This window comes from Marmota marmota, unplaced genomic scaffold, assembly GCF_001458135.2.
Source record: "Marmota marmota marmota unplaced genomic scaffold, marMar, whole genome shotgun sequence".
Taxonomy (NCBI): Eukaryota; Metazoa; Chordata; class Mammalia; order Rodentia; family Sciuridae; genus Marmota; species Marmota marmota.
The window spans coordinates 44,873,754-44,893,573 of NW_026000016.1; the positions used below are offsets into that span (position 1 = coordinate 44,873,754).

General features: G+C 50.9%; 1 protein-coding gene across 2 annotated transcripts; it reads right to left on the reverse strand.

Moving 5' to 3' along the window:
- Positions 1 to 1,211: 1,211 nt before the first annotated feature.
- On the reverse strand, positions 1,212 to 19,127 carry Tmem9 (transmembrane protein 9). Of its 2 annotated transcripts, none has more exons than XM_015483812.2 (6): positions 19,037 to 19,127; positions 18,459 to 18,560; positions 17,364 to 17,455; positions 11,404 to 11,512; positions 9,835 to 9,966; positions 1,212 to 2,273 (listed from the first exon to the last, which is right to left on the reverse strand). In XM_015483812.2, exons 2-6 carry the CDS (start codon positions 18,522 to 18,524, stop codon positions 2,121 to 2,123), a joined length of 552 nt encoding a protein of 183 aa, XP_015339298.1. In that variant the 5' UTR covers positions 18,525 to 18,560; positions 19,037 to 19,127; the 3' UTR covers positions 1,212 to 2,120. The 2 variants fall into 2 exon arrangements, with proteins under 2 accessions (XP_015339298.1, XP_015339299.1); XM_015483813.2 differs by lacking the exon at positions 19,037 to 19,127 and adding an exon at positions 18,769 to 18,981.
- Between the last annotated feature and the right edge of the window lie 693 nt (positions 19,128 to 19,820).

Consider the following 19,820-nt stretch of genomic DNA (forward strand, 5'->3'; position numbering starts at 1 on the left):
ATTTGGGTTAATTTATAGTTAGCAGTAGTTTTTCTTCAAACCAAATCTTTAAAACTACAAAGCCTGGCTGGATCTCTGAACAACTTACCCAAGACCCAGAGCATATCACATCCTGACTTGAAAAGACGCAATGGCCTACTGCAGCTGCCAAAGCCACATCTGTCCCTCATAGGTACTAAGAAAACGTCAGGCAGATGAACAGAGTAGAAATGTAACTAGTACTGGTCCCTCTGTCCCAGACATGCATTTATGAGATGTGTCTTTGGATAACCCCATCACAAAGCTCAGGCCACCTAAATACACTTGTTCAGGATCCCACGATCGGTGTACGCCATTCCGCTCCTACCCCCTCTAGCACCTTACATGGCTCTGAATGTGGGCAAACCATGGCAAACCGAAACCTCACAAGTTCTCTGGCATTCCACCCCTCACCAAAAACCCAGCATGGTCTCCACACAAAGGTTTTCAACCTATGTCCCCATGGACTACCTTCTAGAACAAACTCTGGTCCCACCAGACTGTTTCTATAGGTCCCTGTTTCTGTCCAGGTCTGTGAGGCCCTCTCTAGAAGGTGCTAACACTTCCTTCTGAGCTGCCTACTCCCACCCCTCTCCCAACACCTGCTAGTTTTCATCTGGGGACACTTTGCAGTGAGTGCCATTTACTGTCTTAAGTGCATGAATACGATAGCAGGCACTGTGCAGAGCAGAGAACTCTCCCCACAAGAGGAAGCCAACAAAATCTCAGGACATGCCAGGTGTGGTGGCACACACCTGTAATCCCAGCAGCTCAGGAGGCTGAGGCAGGAGGAGCACAGGTTCGAAGCCAGCCTCAGCAACTTAATGAGGCTGTAAGCAACCTAGTGAGACGCTATCTCAAAATAAAAAGGGCTGGAGATGTGGCTCAGTGGTTAAGTGCCTGTAGGTTCAATCCCTAGTACCAATCTCAACCCAACAATTCCTCAGCAGTGAAGGAGCCCAAGGGTGGCAGCACTCCAGCCTACCGGTCTTTTCCCTTAGGAGGTGACAGGGCTTTCCAATGAGCCCTGGGCTCTGCCTGAGTCCTACATGGCTCAGCCACAGTTACTGGGCCTTGCAGGGCTCTGCCTTTTGGATTGGACCTACTAAGGACAAAGTTTTCTGTCCCCCTCTCTGGGATCCCATCCTTACAGGTGAAACACTTACGTTCCCCAAATCTCTTAAAATCCAGAAAACAAGAGAAATAAAACAATTTAATGATGGCTTCCTTGATGTACAGACAACTCTAAGACAACAGAGAGACAAAGTTTCTCTCCATGCACTGGGACAATGAAATTCAGGGACAACTGGCAATCCAAGGATAGGAGTTTTGGTATTAAAGTCCACTGTCTGGCCTGTCACGTGGTCCAACCAACTTCTGGCTCAGCAACTGCAGACACAGGGGAGGGCTGAGAGCCTGCCCGGACTCCTGAGGCGGAGCGGGGAGCCAGGCGGCAGAGCAAGCAGGAGGCACGGGCCGCCATGCATTGGGGACAAGGAGGCCAGGGAGAAGGAGCCAAGCTTCCAGAATGCCCTGAAGACCTCTGTGAGCTCAGTGGCACGGGCTCGCCCACCAGTGCCAATCCTGAGGGCTGGGGCCGGCTAGGCCAGGGCAGAGGTAAAGGGGCTGGAAGGGAGGTGGGAGGAAGAGCCGCAGCAGACAGGAGCACCTGCAGAATGCTGGGCCCTGCTCCCTCCCAAACACTGAGTTCTTGATGACACAGCTTTATCTTGCAAAGGGCAATGACATCTCCATGATGTGGAGCTGGAAGGGGTAGCAAAGGTGGAGCCAAGAGGGACAGACGCCACCCAACCCTGAGACCACCTTGGATAATCTTCATTCCTTTCTGGACTTCCTTCCCCCTGCCCCTCTAGCCCAAAGATCCGAGAAGACAAGAGATCAGAGACCCCATCACAGTCCCTAATTAAAACGGTCAGGTATAACATTTCCAAACAGGGAGACAGGGGAAAATGCCATGAGCTTTTTACAGGGAAGACCCAGGGAAGACTGGCTGAGGCAAAAGAGGAAGCGGCCCCCGGCTCCTTCCAGCTCTGGAAGTTGGCAGCCATGGCCTGGGTCCTTGACTTGACCGTGCTGCCCCTCTAGCTGAGCATCTTGTGCCGATCGAAAACTGTCTTCCGCTGCTCCTGCACCTGCAGCTTCCACCGCTGCTGGGCACCCTCCACACGCTCCAGGACAGTGTTTGCTCGGGGGCCACTGAGGGATGCAGCAGCCGCTGCCAGGGACCGAGCATCCTGTAGTGGGAACAAAAAGATGATTAACCAGAGGGTCAGGGCCCTCGAAAGCCTGCCACGGACTGAACGTACCATGAGCAATCCTAAAGCCTGCATTCCCGGGGGCTGTGGGTTCCTGAGGACCTTGCTTTGTCACCTGCAGAACCTCATGCAGCATGTCTGGCCTGCTGGAGGCCTTAGTGTCTGTAGATCTGCAAGATGGGGAACCCTGCTTCTTCTGAGCCAGGAGGAGCGTGTTCTGCAACTTCAACACAAGCTAGTTCAAGTCAGGCTCCCAGCCGGAACCCCACAGGCCCAACTCGCAAGACAAATACTAAATGTTGGCCTCAAGACCCCAGTGACCATGCAACCTGGTCACTGCAGAACCCCCTGCCCTGCCCTGTTGCCCAGGGAATGGCAGATGGGGGGAGGGGCCTCCTGAGAAAACTGCAGAGCAAAGACTGCAGCATCTGTTCTACTGGGAAGGGGACATAGCACAGCAAGCTTACCTTCCCTGAGAAAAAGGGGATGTGACGTCACTCGGAGAGTCTGGCAGAGACGGAAATTTGGGGCTTAAATCTAGTATTTCTATCCAGGGCCTGCTGTGACCTGCTCGCTCCTAACGGCCACGGACATTCCCCCCTGATGGCACCTTCCCTGACAGCTCCGGTGCTCCCCCTGCCCCTTGCTCTTAGACCTGTTTCTGTCATCAAAAGCCCTCCCCTAATTACCGCTTCTCTATCTCTGAAGCTCCAGAGCCCATGCATTTCCTGCAGGACCCGAACCTGATCTTTGGGGGGAATTAGAGCCCAGGGCCAGGCCCAGAGCCCATGGGGATTTCCTCCCTAGCTCTCCCTGCCTCTCATCTCCTGCCATACATCTCTTAAGGGATTAGCGCACCCCTCTAAGCCCAGAGCCGCCCAGTAAATGCAACTTTGCTTCTAATGCCCTGAGCTGGCACAGCTTCTGTCGCCACACAGCTGCCAGGCTAGGGAGAAGGGAGGGATTGTGAGGGGTGAGGTGAGGGGAGGGGCAGCAGAGATGGGCTAGCAGCGCAGAGAGGTGGCTGTCTAGAGAAGGGGCTGGGAGTTCACCATCCTGACCACTGGGATCCGAGAAAGCTGTCTCATGCACACTAATTTCTAGGGCGACTTAGAGTTGGACACTGCCCTCTGGGTACCCCCGACTCTGATAAAGATTCTCAGAAGGCTGGTGAGGCTCAGGAAATGCCTGATGGGCAGGTGCTGGAGCTTGGAGTCAGGATGCCTGGATTCTGTGCCGGGACCAGCCTCAAACTCTCCTGGGCCCATCTCCCAGGTGGAAGCACAGGTCCACTCTCGGCAGGTAGAGGAGGAGGTGTGGCCTCAGCCACTTGGCAGTGAGGTCCCTGGGCAAGTCACTTCATTTCTCCAAGCTTCAGCATAATAAACCTAGTCTTTGAGATTCCTTCCTCCTGTGCTGTCACTCAGAATGCTCTTTACCTGATGATCTAGTAGACCCACGCACACGGAGGAAAAACACTTCCCCAAACGGTACTGACTATGATGTCCTCATATTCTCTGCTCTATTTCATTTCATTTTTTAAAAATTCTGGTCATGACTCCCAAGATTCATTTGGTAATCTAATGGATCGTGACCCATGGTCTGAAAAACTCTGGTTTATGATTAGTGGCCAGGTACAGCAAAGGTCAGTACGTATGGCAAGCACTCGGTAAACTATAGTCCCAGAGTAGTAGTTCAGAAATGTCCAGTTTCCTTCTGCCTTGGCAGTTTAGCCCAGTGGTCAGGAAGGCTTTGGAATCAAACAAATCTGGCTTTGACTCTTGGCTCTGACCCTACCAGATACACGACTGTTGGGCAAGTGACCTTACTCTGAACCACCCGCCTGCCCACAGGCAGAGACTCAAGACAGCTTCTTAGTGAGACAATGAATGTGGAGCTGTTGGCAGTGCCTGTCTGCAGCAAGCATTCACCAAGGGCAGCAGTGGTCAGTCAGATCCCAGATCCAGGATCCACTTAGGTATGCAAAGGGCTAGAAAGTGGCCGCCTACGGATAACGATGGTGGCTGCCCTACCATCTCCCAACTCTGCTCTTCCCAGCTCAGCCACACCCCTGAGCAGGCTATGCTGTGGACAGCCCCACCCAGTTCCACTTCTGCATGGCTGCTGAGATAAAGTGGGCCCTGAAGACCCCCGACTAGGAAGCTACTGGCTCACCAGGATTTGGCCAATCTAGCTCAGGGGCTTCTCTTCTGCCTGATTCCCAGTCTCATCCATTCTGAGACCAGTGACTCATGTCAGGGCCTTGTCAGGGTGCCTGGATGTGAGCTGGGGAAGCCTGGGCTGGGGTCCTTGGGGGCCATCCAAGAAGGGTTGGAAAAGTGTCAGTCATGCCTGCCTTCCTTGCGAGGCTCCGCTCAAGAGTGTCTGGAGGAGCAGAAGCCAGGGAGAGCCAAGAGCAGAGCATTAAAGGAACACGCTGCAACTCACCGCATTACCACAGCGTCATTTGTCAGCCCTTCATGTAAAGTCTTAGCAAACAGCTCCTAAGTGGAGGAAGCTGCTGCTGAGAGGCTCCGTGTTCCCAGTGCTAATAATCTGATTAAAAGGTATTAGAGACTCCACATCTGTTCTCAAGACGGCCCAGAGCAGGGCCTCCATCGCTGCCTCCTCTACACAGCAATGGGTGGAGGCAGGGAAAGGCCACCAGTCTCTACCCTTGTCCCTCGGAGAGTCTCTGGGGAACTCAGGGGGACAGAGGGAAGCTAGAAGAGTGGGTAGGTGGAGCTCCTGCCAATCAAGTGGGAGCAGCTAAGGTCTTCAAGGGACTAGTGTGAGTCTATGCCACTATGTACCAGGCACTATATATGATTACTCCCAGGCTTAAGCACTGGCAGATGGGTAATACCATTCCCATCCTAAGGATGAAGAAACGAGGCTCTGAAGGAGAAATACTCTTGCTACCCAAGATCATAATGCTGTTCAGGACCAAGTTAGGACTTGTACCCATGTCTGCATATCTCTTATCCTAAGGCTCAACTGTGTCCTTCTTTGGCTGATTTTTCATAAGAGGGGACCACCATGGATACCCAAAGAGGAGGGCTGGTCCCCCACCACCCCGCCCCCATCAAAGGTTACAGCAAGAACAAGGCGCCTGTGCAGGAACCAGGGACTGGGAATTGAAGCAGGTCTTCATCTCCAAGCAGGAGGACCCTGGTACCTGTGTAGGTAAGCCTGACCTGAAAACACTGTTGCAGGTGCACCCTCTGCAGCCCGCCAGAAGCTCTGGCTCTCAGACGGGCCTGTTTTCCTGGTGATAAGCACATGAAGGGAGAGTTTTCCTGGTGATAAGCAGATGAAGGGAGAGACAGGATCCGCCCCCTTTGCTGCCTCCCCTTCCCATTCCCAACCTACCCAGCCAAATAGTGAGGAAGGACCCTCAGTCAAGCCCTCTGCAAAGATGATTAGAGTCTCCCTGCACTTTACAAATTTAACCCAAACCTACTCTACCAGCCAACCAAACAAATCATGCCACTCCCCTGCTCAACACTGGGCTAGAAACCAGCTACTCACAGGTAAATCGCTCCTAACCACAGAACCCAGACCCCTGAGCTGGCTGAGCCCATTCCCACCTCACCATCCACATGTGGCCCTGTTCATCAGTCACACTGGCCTGCACCCTTTTTCCACCCGCAGTGGCCACCTCACTTGTGACCTCACCCCTGTGCTGCCCCTTGGCCTCCCTTCCAACAACCAGGAAGCTACTTACACGTTAAGACTCGAATGAAATACCTCATTGTTAAGGATGAAAAAGCAATTGTAAAGCTTCCCTGCACATCCCACAACAGTCTTGCTGAGGGGAAAACGATCTATTACCTCTACTCCACGGCTGGAAAACTAAACCATGAGGTCAGTGCCAAGGACAGTGAGTGGATAGCTGGAACTCCAAGCCAGGCCTAGGATGTCACAGCCCTGCCCTGAACTACTTACTGTGCTGTATGTGCTGTTCTACCCGCCCCCACCCCCCAAATGTTCTAGGAATGTCTGTTGAATGGCACACCTTTTAATTCTCTCCAGGGGGAGAGACCTTATCAATGGCCCTCACTGATGCGTGTCTTTTCCATGATTCACTCCAAGAGTGGCCCCGGCCTTCTCTTCTCCCAGGCCCTACGTGTTCCCAGTTCCCTTGGTTCTCATCGTCCTTCTAACTCCCCTGCACACCCCTCTCCCACAGGGGCCAGAACTATACCCACTGCCCAGCTAGGCCAAGACCTTTGAGGATCCTGTGAGAGCTCAGCGGCCCATGCTGGGAGTGGCGGAGACAGTTAGAGCTGCAGACAAACCCTCGTTTTTCTCTTCAAAGAGGGCCAGACCTATACATCTAAAACAGCTCTGTTGCCGTTTCTATCCCAGCAAACATGCTGGCTTCCTCCTTTCAAAGGGGCGTCTGAGCCCAGGGATTAGGCCTAATGCTTCTGGAATCCCAGGGGAGGCAGCGCCCAGCACTCAGGCCCACTGAGGCTCTGCCAGCCGTTCAAAGGGAGCATGACAAGCTTTCATCTCCCGCCACAGCCTTGGGCTGAGCTGCGGGGGAAGGCTCCCCTTCCTCTTCCAGTCCTCTAGCCCCCTGATGAAAGCTCCCGGTCACAGGAATTGGGGGGATGGAGTTGAGGGGCCCCAATCCTGAGAAATACTCTGGTCTTCAGCTCTGGGTCCCAGGCTCCTGAGAGAGGGGCTGGAAGCGCTAGAGCCTAAAAGCCTTCCTTCTAAAGTCACCCAGTTGTCTAGACCTACACAACCTCTAAAGGAACTTCAAGAAGCCAGGTTCCCACTTTTCTTTTCTTGGGATGTGGCCCCGGGAAGCCTGGCCTTTTCTGTCACCTTCGTGGGTGACACTCTCCAGCCCAGAGACATGGCCACAGCCCTGGCTTTGCTGTTGCCCAGCTGGGGCGTCCTTGGGACTTTCCTCTGTGCTTCCCAACCCCGCACATCCCTTTCCTCACGGGTGCTGGGGCTGGGGGCAGCAGACAGTCCCTCACTGTCCAGGACTAAGGTTGTTGGGTATCTGTAGGGATGAGGTCGGTCCCTGGGCCTCTCTAGCCAATGCCCTTCCATCCGCCCTGCAGCAGCTTAGCACGCCTCCCACCCATCTGAGCTGGCCCTGAAAGTCCCCTTCTGCCAAGAACCTTCCTTCCATGACTAACATGAAGAGAAAGACCTAGGAAAGGGGACCCTCCTAGAACAGCCAGTTTCCTCACCTGACCATCATGTCAACAAGCCAGATCTTACTGATGGCCTCCATGTTCCCTATTTGCCTCGATTGGGTTGCTCTGGGACTGAGTCCCTGAGGGCTGACATGGGTGTGTGTCAATCAGACCCCTGCGGGGTCTGAATGCAGCAGGAGAGGATCGGAACTGCTGAGCACAGGACCTACAACTAGGACACCGCACAGAATCAGGAGGCGAGGGATGGAAGGCAATGCCAGATAATGGGGTTAGAGGACCCTGATGACACCCATCCTTCCTGGACACTGCATTCGTGCTGGACTGGCCAGAGCTGGCTCTGCCTCGGGTCAGAAAGAAACTGAAGACAATTTTGATGATCTTCCGACCTTGGGGTGAGAGGCAAGGGTGTTATCCTGAGGGCAGGAGTCACCTCTACAGGTGAGGCACAGGCTCACCAGCCCTGACTTGAGTGCTGCCTGTGACAGCCTGGTGCGCTCAGGGGCACCCCTTATATATGGCTGGATGGTGACCTTAGAGAGCCCTCCTTCTACCCAGCCAAAACTGCGCCCAGGCGATGTCCACCCTCTGATTCAGGTCCCACCTCTGGGAACTGGACTGACCAAATCTAACCCCTTCTTCCTCCCCAAGGTCCTCCCACAGACAGATTCCAAGTGGGGAACACCAGGTCTCTTGTAGGAAAGACCTGGGCTCAGACCCGCAGACGGCAAGTTGCCCTTCCCCTGGCTCCATATCTAAGATGGCAGGAGACACAAAAAGGCCGTGCCCGAGAGCCACACATTCCAGGGAAATCGTAGCCTGGGCTGTGTAATCATCGGCTGCATCTCTCAATTACTCCCCGGCCAGGGCTGCAATTACCACATTACCCCTAATCGCCCAGTGTTTATTAGTGATGCTCCTCCCCCCTCAGAGCTGCTATTACTCTACATTAATAACTGGGTGGGCAGGCAACCTTCCTCTCCAACACAGACCACCCAACTGCCAGCCCCACCACGTCCCAGGCCCCAGCTCCAGTGGGGCCAGGCTCATCACCTCTGCTCCACCTTTAGCCAAATTCATGCCAGCAGGAGGCTGGGGGCAGATTGGGAATAGACCCATACCCAGAAGCAGCAGGGCCACTAGGAGTGGCCAGGCTTCCCTGTCTCCCTGCCTGACCCACCCATGCTGACCCTCGTGAGATCACCTTGGCAGCTTCACGCACAGACTTGAGCCCCCAGATCCTCTTTTTGGTGGGGAACCTGCCTCCAATCCAAGACTTGAAAGCTCTGAACTGGGGCTGTCCAGGGGGCAGTCTGGCCTAGCCTGGAACCCATGGTGACCCACACCTCACTACCTTACAAGGGAGCCTGCTCACAGTACTGTCTGCAAGGAGAATCCTTCTTACATTGTCATGTCAAATCTCCTTCCCCAACTCCCATCTTTGGGGTCTTCTGTTCCCCGGGGAAGGTCAAGTTCTACTCTACAAACACCTAAGGCATGTGCCTTCTTGAGTTTGTTTTTTCTTCACCAAGTTAAACATCTCCCAGTTTCTTCAACTAAATCCCCCAGGACATGACTGAGGCATTTCCCCTCTAGGCATTCCTGTGGACATGGGAACAAGCTCACCACGATGTGCACCGCACCAACAGGTGTGTTCCACCAGCAAGGTCCTAGGGACAAACCTCAGAGACAGTCTGGAGACAGGGTTGGCAGGCTGCCTGGCATCAGTGCTTCCCCATCTTCTTTGTCATATAAAGTTGACCTCTGAGACCTTTATTAATCTGACCTAAACTCCCTAGCCAGCTCCACCTACCACTATGCCTAGGTGCCCACCTTATTTTGGGATGATCAAATTCCTCACATGTGCACAGCATCGATGGCACTGCCACCCAACTCCTCCGACTCTAGAGCTCCTAGGACTGAGGTTTGCACTGAGTACTCAACAGACATTTGTGAAATCACCAAACCAAAGGATAAACCTGATGCCTCCAAGGCCACCACTGACTTGTCACCAATGCCTGAGCAAGCAAGATACCATGTGTATCTACGTGTGACAGGCCCTGGTCGGTTTACTTCCACTGTGCCTAGAAAGAGTATGACACAGAGCTAAGGCTCCCCAAGCTTGTACACCGAGGCTGGTTGGTGCCACATGTCAGGAAAAGTTGGGGCTATCTCCTGCTTCATCTGGGAGGGCAAAGGGCAGTTCCTTGCTTGAGTCTGGGTGATGTATAGGAAAATGGGCAGGAGAAGAGCATGGGGGAGCAGAGGGAAGCAGGTAGACCCTGATCCCCACCAGGTGCAGAGGAGGCTCTCTGGGTTGTCCTGGGGATTTGTGTGGGCAAGTCCAGGGCCTCATTTACCTCATTCTCCTCTTCATTGTGCAGTTGTTCTGTGTAAGCATCTGGTTTTCGAATCAGAGGGTCCACCAGCATCAGGAAGGCCATGTACAGCAAAAGGGCCCCCACCACGGACAGGTAGATGACAATGATGACCTGAGGAAAAGACCCGGCTTATGCTGTGAAATAACACCCAGGGCCAGGGGAGTCACGGGCCATCTGTGCTTGGCTGCCAGCAACTCCTCCACTGTTGCACTGGGAAGACTGGGAAGTGGCATGGGCCTAGAGGGCAGGAGGGCCACGAAGGACAAGGGACAGCCCCTGCCACAGACTGACCAGGTCTGTCCTAAGCTGAGGGAGCCCCACAGCAGGGAACTCTGGAGGTATAAAGATACTTCTACCCTCAGGCAGAGGGTTAGGCAGTGGTGTCCTCACAGCATGAGGTCCCTTCCTTGCCATATAGGAGAGGCAACATCCGGTTCTGAAATAAAAGTCTCAGGCATCTAGTTCCCAGTAAGTGAGGCCCACTGGAGCAAGTTCAGAGACAGAAAGGGGAAGCTCCAGGAGAGGAGTACAAAAGGTGTGTGGCCTGGATGACTGGACAGGGCGACAGCTACTTTCTCCTTACAAAACAGGAAGAGGCTGTGGCTCCCTGAAGCAAGTAGAGGGGGTTGAAGACCACTCCCACTCCAATATGCCTCAAAAGTAGGAGGCTGAGGGAGGACTCAGCAATGTCTTTAAACTCATGAGAGTTATTTTCTGATGCTATCTAGAATTGTCATGTAAAGCTTCAAAAAGGAAAGGTGACTTCATGGCCTCTATGAGATGGGATGTGGTCAAGTCCTACCTGGTGGCAGAGGAATGTGGTGTCCTTCCTCATTCTCTATGGTGGCACAGGTGAAGTCTACCACTTTTTTCCTGAATTCACCCAAATGATTACTGAAAACAGGGCTCAGGAAAAAACAAAAAAGCCCAGGTTCTGGTACTGGCACCCGGCACCCAGCACTGGCCGCAGATCTAAGGTTTTCTTAGAGGAGTCTGACGTCACTTTGGAAGTCTGATGAGACCCTAAGCTCTGAGAAGGCAGCTTTACTCCCAGCATGGTGTATGGGGCCCAGAACACAGCAGACATCCAAAAAAGATGTACTGAACAAGCTGGGCACGGTGACTCACGCCTGTAATCCTAGCAGCTCAGGAGGCTGAGGCAGGAGGATCACAAGTTCACAATGAGGATCAGCCTCATTAACGTAATTAAAAAAGGGCTGGGGATGCAGCTCAGTCATCATTATTATTTTTTTTAAGAAAGGGGGAATTAAATAAATGGAAGCGAGAGGAAGGAATAAAACTGGAAAGAATGGAAGGGGAAGGGGAGACTCCAGCTGCTCTCCCAGGACACTCTATCTGTCATTGTGTGGGAGCCACTGGAAAGATGTCGGAGAGGAGAGCCAGCTCCAAAGATGTGCGAAGTGAGACCCTGTGTCTGTATGAGGGCCCAGAAGCCAGTCCCACTCGCCACTTGGAATGTTCCAGAATAAAGCAAAAACTATGCACATAGAACAGTTAGGGGCAGGGCTTTCTGGGCCCTGGAGGTACCTTGATGGTGGTGGTGCTGCGCTCCTCGTACTTGCACTCACACAGCAGGCAGTAGGCCTCCACGTCGTGGCCGGGCACGGGCATGGGCTCCACCACGTGCAGGCAGTTGCTGGAACACAGACAGGGCGGTAAGGTGGGGCCGTGGGAAGCCCCCACAGACCCAGGGCAGGAGGCAGGCAGCCAGCGGAACTGAGGGATAGGGTGGGCATAGGTGAAGGGTGCTCCCAGGGAGGGCAGAGGGCTTACAAAGGGCCAGGCTAGCAGAAGCCCCTTCCCAGTCCCTAGCCTCATGGGCCCCACCATCAGTGCCAGTTATCCAAACTATATCTTCAAACCAGCAACAAAACCCATTATTGCTCCCCAACGCTCTGCCCAGCTGCCCTCTCCTCCCATGCTATGCTGTCCCTGGTGGCTTCATCATTTGTCCAAAGGTTTCTACTCCGAAGTTGATGTTTCTTAGATTAGGATCTCTAACCAAGCCCCGGATCCTCTAAGCTGGACAATATTGCCAACAATCAGAGGATTTGCTGTTTAGTGTCCCAGAGGGGCCATACACTCTACACTCAGCCTGTGTACTCTTTGCCCCTAGGTCCCCAGGCCTCCATGCTGACTCTGTGGTCTGTTTCCAGTGGCAGAGAGGACAGCTCTAGCATTCACCCTGCTGACCAAATCATGCCCCCTGAATCACCTTCAACAGCATTTTTGCCCCCACCCATAAATTCACCAAATGCCAGCAATTTTACTTCCTTAAAAATTCCTAAAATCATGGAATAAAGAAAGAAAGAAAAAATAAATAATAAAAAATTAAAAAAGAAAGAATGGAAAAAACTTTTTCCACTCTCTCCCAGTGCTGTGTCCCAGCTGAGGTCCTCATCATCATGCCCTTGGACAACTGCCCAGCCTCCCTACTGCTCTCCTACCTCTAGTTTGGCCTTGCCCGATACTACCTTGACAGGGCAGCTGAGTGACTGTACCAAAATGGAACTCCTGTCAAGTCAGCTTTCAACCAGTCAATGCCTCCATAGCAAGGGCTAACAAAACTGTCCCACCAGTCCTGGTCCCCTCACCTGCCCAGCTGCCCATGCCACTCCCAGACCCACTCCCCACCCTCCAGCCAGCTGACCTGCTGGACTCTTCTCTGTGCAGCCACATCCCACGCCCCCACCAGGAACACAAAGCTCTGCCTATCTCCTCTTCCACTCTGCTTCAGCTAAAAGGTCTGAATTCTGTCCCCAGTCAGTTCCCCATCTCACCATGAACCTGGCCACACCACCCTGTCTTCACTTGTACTGTCTTGCCCAATGGACATGAAGTCCCTTAGAAGAAGGGTCACATCTTACTCATCTCCATACTCCCTGTGTGCTGGCCATGGTGCTGGCCAGAGCAGGGCTGTGATCAAGTGACTGCCAGATGTATACATGTGCCACCCAGTGTCACCAAGCAGTGATCCTCAATGAATAGGGGTCGGGGTGCTAAGATTACAGGCCTCAAACTGAGGAAGTGGGCTCAGGACAGCAAGGTGGCAGCTCTTCATCAAGGTGGAAAGGCGGGGACCCCAGTCCAGATCCTGGGCCCCAACATCCTGGCAGCTGACTCAGCCTGGGTGGGGCCTGTGCCTGTGCTGGGCTCTGCACCTAGCCTCTTGTTTCCAGCCTTCCCTGGATCAGCAGGTTTCTGACTTGCTTGGTTCATAGACCAAGGTGAACAAGCAAAAGGCCCCACAGAAACACCACTACCACTAGGGAAAAATCAAACAAAACCTGCAGAGGATCACAGAAGTGGGCCAGGCATCAGCCTGTAATGGGCGCCTGGGCCTGGGCTCAACTCTGACTCTGCCACTAAGTGTCTGCCCTGGACTGTCCTTTCCTCTGTGAGAGGCCATGATTGTACCAGGTGACATTTAAAAGGCTCTTCCAGCTGTGAAGAAGTCCTGAAACAGTCAAGCAGAGTCCTGAAAAGGGCAGAGCTGACCTCTTGGCTCTTAGCTGGGTTTCTGACAGAGGCACCAAGGGTGTGCAATGGGAAGATCCTGTGTTGAAATAACAGTGGGTGTCCTCTGAAAGGAGTGTAAGTGGCACAAGTTATCTAAATCTCTGATGATCCCAGTTCCATCCTTGGGTAGTAGCTACCACTGACACTATTCCCTGGTGTAGGAATTGGTCTCCCAATTGTATCAAAAGGCACCCTCTAGGCCCTGCACACTGTCTCTGGGAGGAGCTAAGGAACAAGGCCAGTTTCAATTGTTCCTCATTCCATTCCTGGCAATGCTGACTTTTCTGTACCATCTAGTCTCTACAAGCCACTTAAGGACAAGATCCTTTATTTTCCTCAGCTATGTGGAATTCTGGGTTTGGAAAGCTGCTCTGGTGCTACAGGAAGATCTGTGGGTTTCCCACCAGGGCAGCAGGAAGGGCCAACCTGTGCCCTTCAATTTGGGATCCTACTGCCCAAGAAAGCAGGCTGTAAATGAATAAGAGGAATGGCAATAAGAAACAGAATTTTTCTTTTGTGGTACTAGGGACTGAACCCAGGGCACTCTACTACTGAGCTACATCCCAGCCTTTCATTTTTTGTTTTGAGTCAAGGTCTTACTGAATTGCCCAGGCTGGCTTGAACCTGTGATCCACCTGCCTCAGCTTCCTGAGTAGCTGGGATTACACATATGTGCCACCAGGAGTTGAAATATTTCTGTCTTCTCTGGCTTTCCTGGCAATCAGTGAAACCAAAATCTTTTCTTGCTCTCCTAAGGGTCTCTGCTGGCTTTTTGTGATTAGTAATAAGAGATTTCATGGACTGGTCAAGGGATATTAAGGATAGAAGGTAAAAGAAAAAGACAGACTGGATTTAATTTTTCTGCTCGTCTACTTATTCCATAATTGTGGGTAATTTATTTACTCCCTCTAGGCCTCAGTTTCCTCATTTACAATGGAGACTAAAACTCCATTATACTTTCAAACTGTGGCTTTTTGGGTAGCATAGGAAACACTATGCAGGAGGGGGTAGGTGTGGTTGACGGACCTCTCAACCAGAGCAATTTTGATTTTATGGTTCACACATTTGGTGTCTCCATAACAGATTTTGTTTGGAGAAGGCTGTATTTTAACATGTCCAAAAAGCAATGAACTAGCTAGCCTACTATGTTCCTTCCTGCTCTGGGACTCTCTCTGTAACTCATCTTGCCAGACACACCAACAGGGCAATACTGATGGGCTTTGGGCTTTTTGATATGCATGTGATTTTAGACTCTCAACACTAGATGGCAGAATACCAGCAACACAGGAATACTCGTGGCTTGACCATTAAATCAAAGGACTGAGCTCTGAAGGTTCTGGCTTTACTCTGCACAATCAAGAGGATGGGGCAATCATTCTTTCTGCAGGAGATAAAGGCAGCACCGGAATGAAAATGTGGCAGACAATCCCACAAAACCAAATGCCAAATGTTTTCTCTGATATAAGGAGGTTAATTCTAGTGGGGATTAGACAAACTCTAAATAGGGCAAAGGGAAGGGAGGGTAGGGGGAGAGGGCATAGGGGTAAAAAAGATGGTGGAATGAGATGGACATCATTATCCTAAGTACACGTATGAAGACATGGATGGTGTGACTATACTTTATATACAACCAGAGATATGAAAAATTGTGCTCTAAATGTGTAAAGTATAATGCGCCCTGCTGTCATATATAACAATTTAGAATAAAAAATAAGTTTAAAAAAAAAAGAAAACGTGACAGAGACCTGAAGACCCAATCAAAGTGATCCCCAATTCTAGCCCTAGCACTGAGGTCTAGGATCAATGTCAAGACCCCAGCCAATCCCTAAGAGGCTCCAAGCAAGAGTTTGATGATTTCCAAACAGGGCCAATGTTGCTGAGTCCTAGAATCCTATACTCTTACCTCCCAGCACCCTTAATGGAACTGTCCTGAGGTTCTTTATGTAAGATTATTCTTCAAGAAGCTCCCTAATTCTGACTTTTAAGAGGAATGAAGAGACTAACTACTACAGCCCAAAAGTCCACAGAGGATACTGCAGGCATCCAAGCTTCAGTTTTCAGGCAACACCATAGCCCCAGGACAAAGATAATGCTACTAAAATCTGCCAGTGTCTGTCTGCACAAAAGGCATGAGATGCAGCCTTGGTATCTAGTGTAGGGCTAAGAGAGTTCATTGGTGTCTTTGCTGATGCTATTCGAACTATGACCATAACATATAAAGAGGTACTAGGGTCCCTCCCAGGCCTTCATGCATAGAGCTTATAAATCCATCAGGACAGCAGAAGCAGAGGAAACAGGCTGGTGCTTTGGGAGGAGCCCAAGTTTCCCAGGGCTATGGTATAAGTTTGATGATGGCTCTCCATGTGGCCTCTAATAAAGCATAATATATTCATAATATCAGCTAACATTTACATAGCACTTACTATGTGCCAGGTGTCATTCTAAGTACTAAGTTTTGTATACACACACACACACACTTCATATTCAAAATACTGCCACCATTTTATAGATAAGGAAATCAAAGTACAGTAGAGATTAGGTAGTTTGTCACATCATTAACAAGTGGCAAAGCTAAACCGAAAACCAGGAAGACCAGACCCAGAGTCCTGTGCATCCAGCTAGACTGCTTCTTAGAAAACTACAGTCCAACCATCTCAGACCTGGAAATTCAACCAGTTCCAAAATTTTCAAATACTGCTCTGTATCAGCTGTATTATAAGCATCTAACTTGAAGAAAAGGTGACTGCTGAGTCAGAATCTTGGGGTGAAGGAGGCTGGCAATCTGTATTTTCTCAAAGCTTATTTGATGATCCTAACAACAACCAAGCAGATGAAGCACTGACCCAGGCCCCATCTGATATTATCCCCCCCACAATGACCTCACCTGTGTCTGCACAGATCCCTCCAAGGATAGGGTTTCCCAGTCCTGAACCACCTAGATTAGTAATGTTCCTTTATCATGTTCACGTCTATTCCCTGAAGCTTTCATCCACTAGTCCCAATTCTATACCAAGAAACCAGAGTGTACCTACTTGGTCCCCATATGTCCCACCTCCTACAGAATGCCAGCCCTTCTCCCAGTCTTGGTCAGCCATAGAGTACCCCTGGTTCTCTCCTCTTCAGGTTAACTCTAGTCCCTTATACCATTCCTTCTAGAACAGTGAGCTGAAAATTCCTTTCACCAAGTTGGTGTTCTTTACCTGTATGAATTCTTGGTTATTTCTCTATTTATTTACTTGTTTATTTTTGGTACTAGGGATTGAATTCAGGGGTGCTTTACCACTGAGCTACATTCCCAGTCCTTTGTTTTATTTTGTATTTTGAGACAGGGTCTTGCTAAGGTGTTTAGGGCCATGATAGACTGCTTAAGCTGGCTTCAAACTTGCAATCCTCCTGCCTCAGCCTCCCAAGCTGCTAGAATTTCAAGAGTGCACCGCTGTGCCCAGAATTATTTCTCTCTCTTAAAAACAAAAACAAAAACAGAAAAACAAAAAACTGAGGCAGCAAGAAGCAAATTCAAGATTCTAGAAGCATAATTTAAATTCTTTCTTTGAACCTCAGCCTATGCAATAATAAAAATGGGAACAATACCCTTCTTATTTACTTTAGAAAATCGCTATGAGACCAGCACAGAGTGACACAAGTAGAGAGTTTTGCAAAAGCATTGAACATTGCACAACATGTGGCCATAATATCTCTCTCCCAACTTCCCTATCATTTTGCATATATCAAGAAAGATCCAAAATAAAAACAAAACAACAAAATCTAGTCCTCTAGCCAGGAACCCCTCAGATGAAATGCAAGACACTTGGGTCCTGTTTCCAACAGGTTATAGACAAAGACATTCCTTTGTAAGGCTCTCCATAGAAACAGGAGCAAGTTCATTCGTCAGTCCACAAACCCTAGTAAACACCCATAGGTGTAGTAATGGTGTAGCAGCCAAGGGCCAGTCCATGGAGGTGCCTTACCAGTCCTTCTGAGACACATTCTGGTTGTAAATGTGCCCACTGATGTTTCTATAAGGTGGACAGATGCATTTGCACCGGATATCTTCAGAACTCTGGAAGAGAAAACAAGTATCGGAAGGCAGGACACCTGCTTGGGTTGAGATTCTAGCAAACCTGCCAAAGTTTAGTTTCCTGTTCTTCAATGTAACTATCCATATGCTCGAATTCAGCAAGGACTGCTTCTGTATTAAGGATGCAATATCACAGCATCCTCAAGACAGAAATTGTCCAGCCGGCAAATGAGACCCAGAAAGTAGCTGAGGTTGCCATTCCCTAACTGGGATGTGTGTTCAGGGGGCGGCAAACCAAGTGACTGTTCTGTATCCTGAAACCCACACTATGTATGTACTTCTGTCCAATAGGCTGGGTGGCCAGCCTCTTCCCCTAATCCCATCTCCAACCTCCAAGGTTAAGAATGGGGGAAAGAAAAGGGTTCACATGGGAATACTCAAACAACTTCTCTGAAAGTTCTTCCCCTCTGGGACAGGTAAAAGACAGCACCACATATATTTTCACTCCAATTAGGAATTCCCTGGAGGGCACAAAAGCAAACCTGACTGAACCTTATTTCAAAGTCTTAGGGATCATTGGAATCTCAGATTCCACAGCCTCACACCAAACCCAGCTGGGGGTCCTCTACCCCTGAGGAATGGGAGTTATCTCAGGAATCTATCACTTATGAGGGTTCCCCTTATAAAAGAAACTTCCATCTGTACAGGACTTTACACTCAGCATTTTTATATCCTCAAGTGACTTGATTCTCCCTGAGTAAATATAAACACTACTATTTTACCCAGGACAAAAGTATGGATAATTTCCCCAAACTTGCTGGAATTCCAGCACGGGTCCTTCTGATCCAGAAGCTTTCTGGGTGCACTGTCCTCCCCTCTCCCCTCATCCTTTCACCCTTAGTGAAGAACTGCAGCTTTGGCCTGAGGGGACACCCCAACTATGATCCATAGAAGTGAGGGGCAGGGCTCCTGCAGCAGCCACCTCTGAAGAAACCCTGTAGGCGGGGTTGTAGTGCACGAGATGCTGCAGGTTCACCTCCCTCACCTTGTTGGCTTGAGCTGAGGGCACCAGCAAACCCCCGACCAAGACCACCAAAGACAGAAGCTTCATGCTTATCAGGCTTGCCGAACCAGCAAGACCGAACACCTGAAAAAAAAGATACGATGGAGTCGGGAAGTGACCACACCACAGCCAGCAGTTCTGCCCCTAACCATCTCGCCAGGACACCTGAATGGGACTGGAGACTGGGCTCCAGGATTCCAAGGCCTCTTACGCCCAGTCGCCAAACGCGGCTTTCCCCCTGTACCCAACACTCCGGCTCTCCACTGGCCACCTGGTGTGTCAGGCAACAGACCTCCTGAGGATACAGCCCTCGGGAGCCCCGGATGCTCCGTCAAGGCCGGGCTCTGACTCCGCGTCGCGACCCACCGCCCTCCGCCATCTGCGCCTCCGCCTCCCCGTCAGCTCAGGCCCGATTGGAACTCCAGGTGTAAAGTCTGGGAGCCCGGATCCGGCGGCGAAAGCCAGTGCCCTCGGCGCTCAGGAATTTGGGGCCGGGTTGGGACTCCCCCAGAGCCCCCAGTAAATCCCCACACCCCTCCCCCAACGCCGCATCCACAAACCTGCAAGCCCGCCGCAGCCGCTCCAGACCTAGTGGCCCCGCCCCTGCCCAGTTTCTATTGGTTGCCGGAGCAGCCGCTCAGCCCAGCCTCGCTATCACCAAGGTAACAAGACCCACCTTCGCCTCGGTTTGGAGACTCCAGCTCCTGGGAGAGGCTTGCATTTCTCAAACTAGCCAGGAAAGGGAACGTCGGGCTTCCGTACTAGAAACCGGAAAGGGTCTTGCTTTTACGTGGTCCGTAGAAGTCTTTCCCCTAAGCGTTTCTTGTGTTATACCACTCAGATGGCTGTTTTAAAGAGAAAGCACGTTATAAACTATAGCTATAAACTAGCAATAACAGTAATGATGAAGAGATTAAGAGGCCGGGCGCGATGGCCAGGCGCCTGTAATCCCAGAGTCTTCAAAGGCTGAGGCAGGAGGATCATTGCAGGTTTGAGGCCAGCCTTAGCAATTTAACGAGATCCTGTCTCAAAAAAAAATAATAATTTTTAAAAAGTGCTAGAGATGTAGCTCAGTGGTAAAGCGCCCCTGGAGTCAATCCCCAATTAAAAAAAAAAAAAAAGATTTTAAGGGGCTTTGTCCACAGTCATAAACTGGAAACGTTTTTTAGGAATCTAAAAATATGGGTATGCTAGGGAGGACATTCGCAGCACCAACTCGTCCCTTTACACATAGACAGACAAACAGCTGCACCTGAGAGTAGAAAATGTGAGGCAGTGGCAGGGGCAGCACCCTCAGCCTAGTCCTCTCTCCTCCATGCAAGTTCTAGCCCTGGCAAATTGGGG

Bases quoted from the DNA above. Each gene is read 5' to 3' on its own strand.
- Tmem9 (XM_015483812.2), bottom strand. From the start codon at position 18,524: ATGAAGCTTCTGTCTTTGGTGGTCTTGGTCGGGGGTTTGCTGGTGCCC. The intron at 17,456-18,458 runs GTGAGGGAGGTG...TTTCTCTTCCAG, and splicing joins CCTCAGCTCAAGCCAACAAG to AGTTCTGAAGATATCCGGTG. The intron at 9,967-11,403 runs GTACCTCCAGGG...TCTTTTCCTCAG, and splicing joins GCAGCACCACCACCATCAAG to GTCATCATTGTCATCTACCT.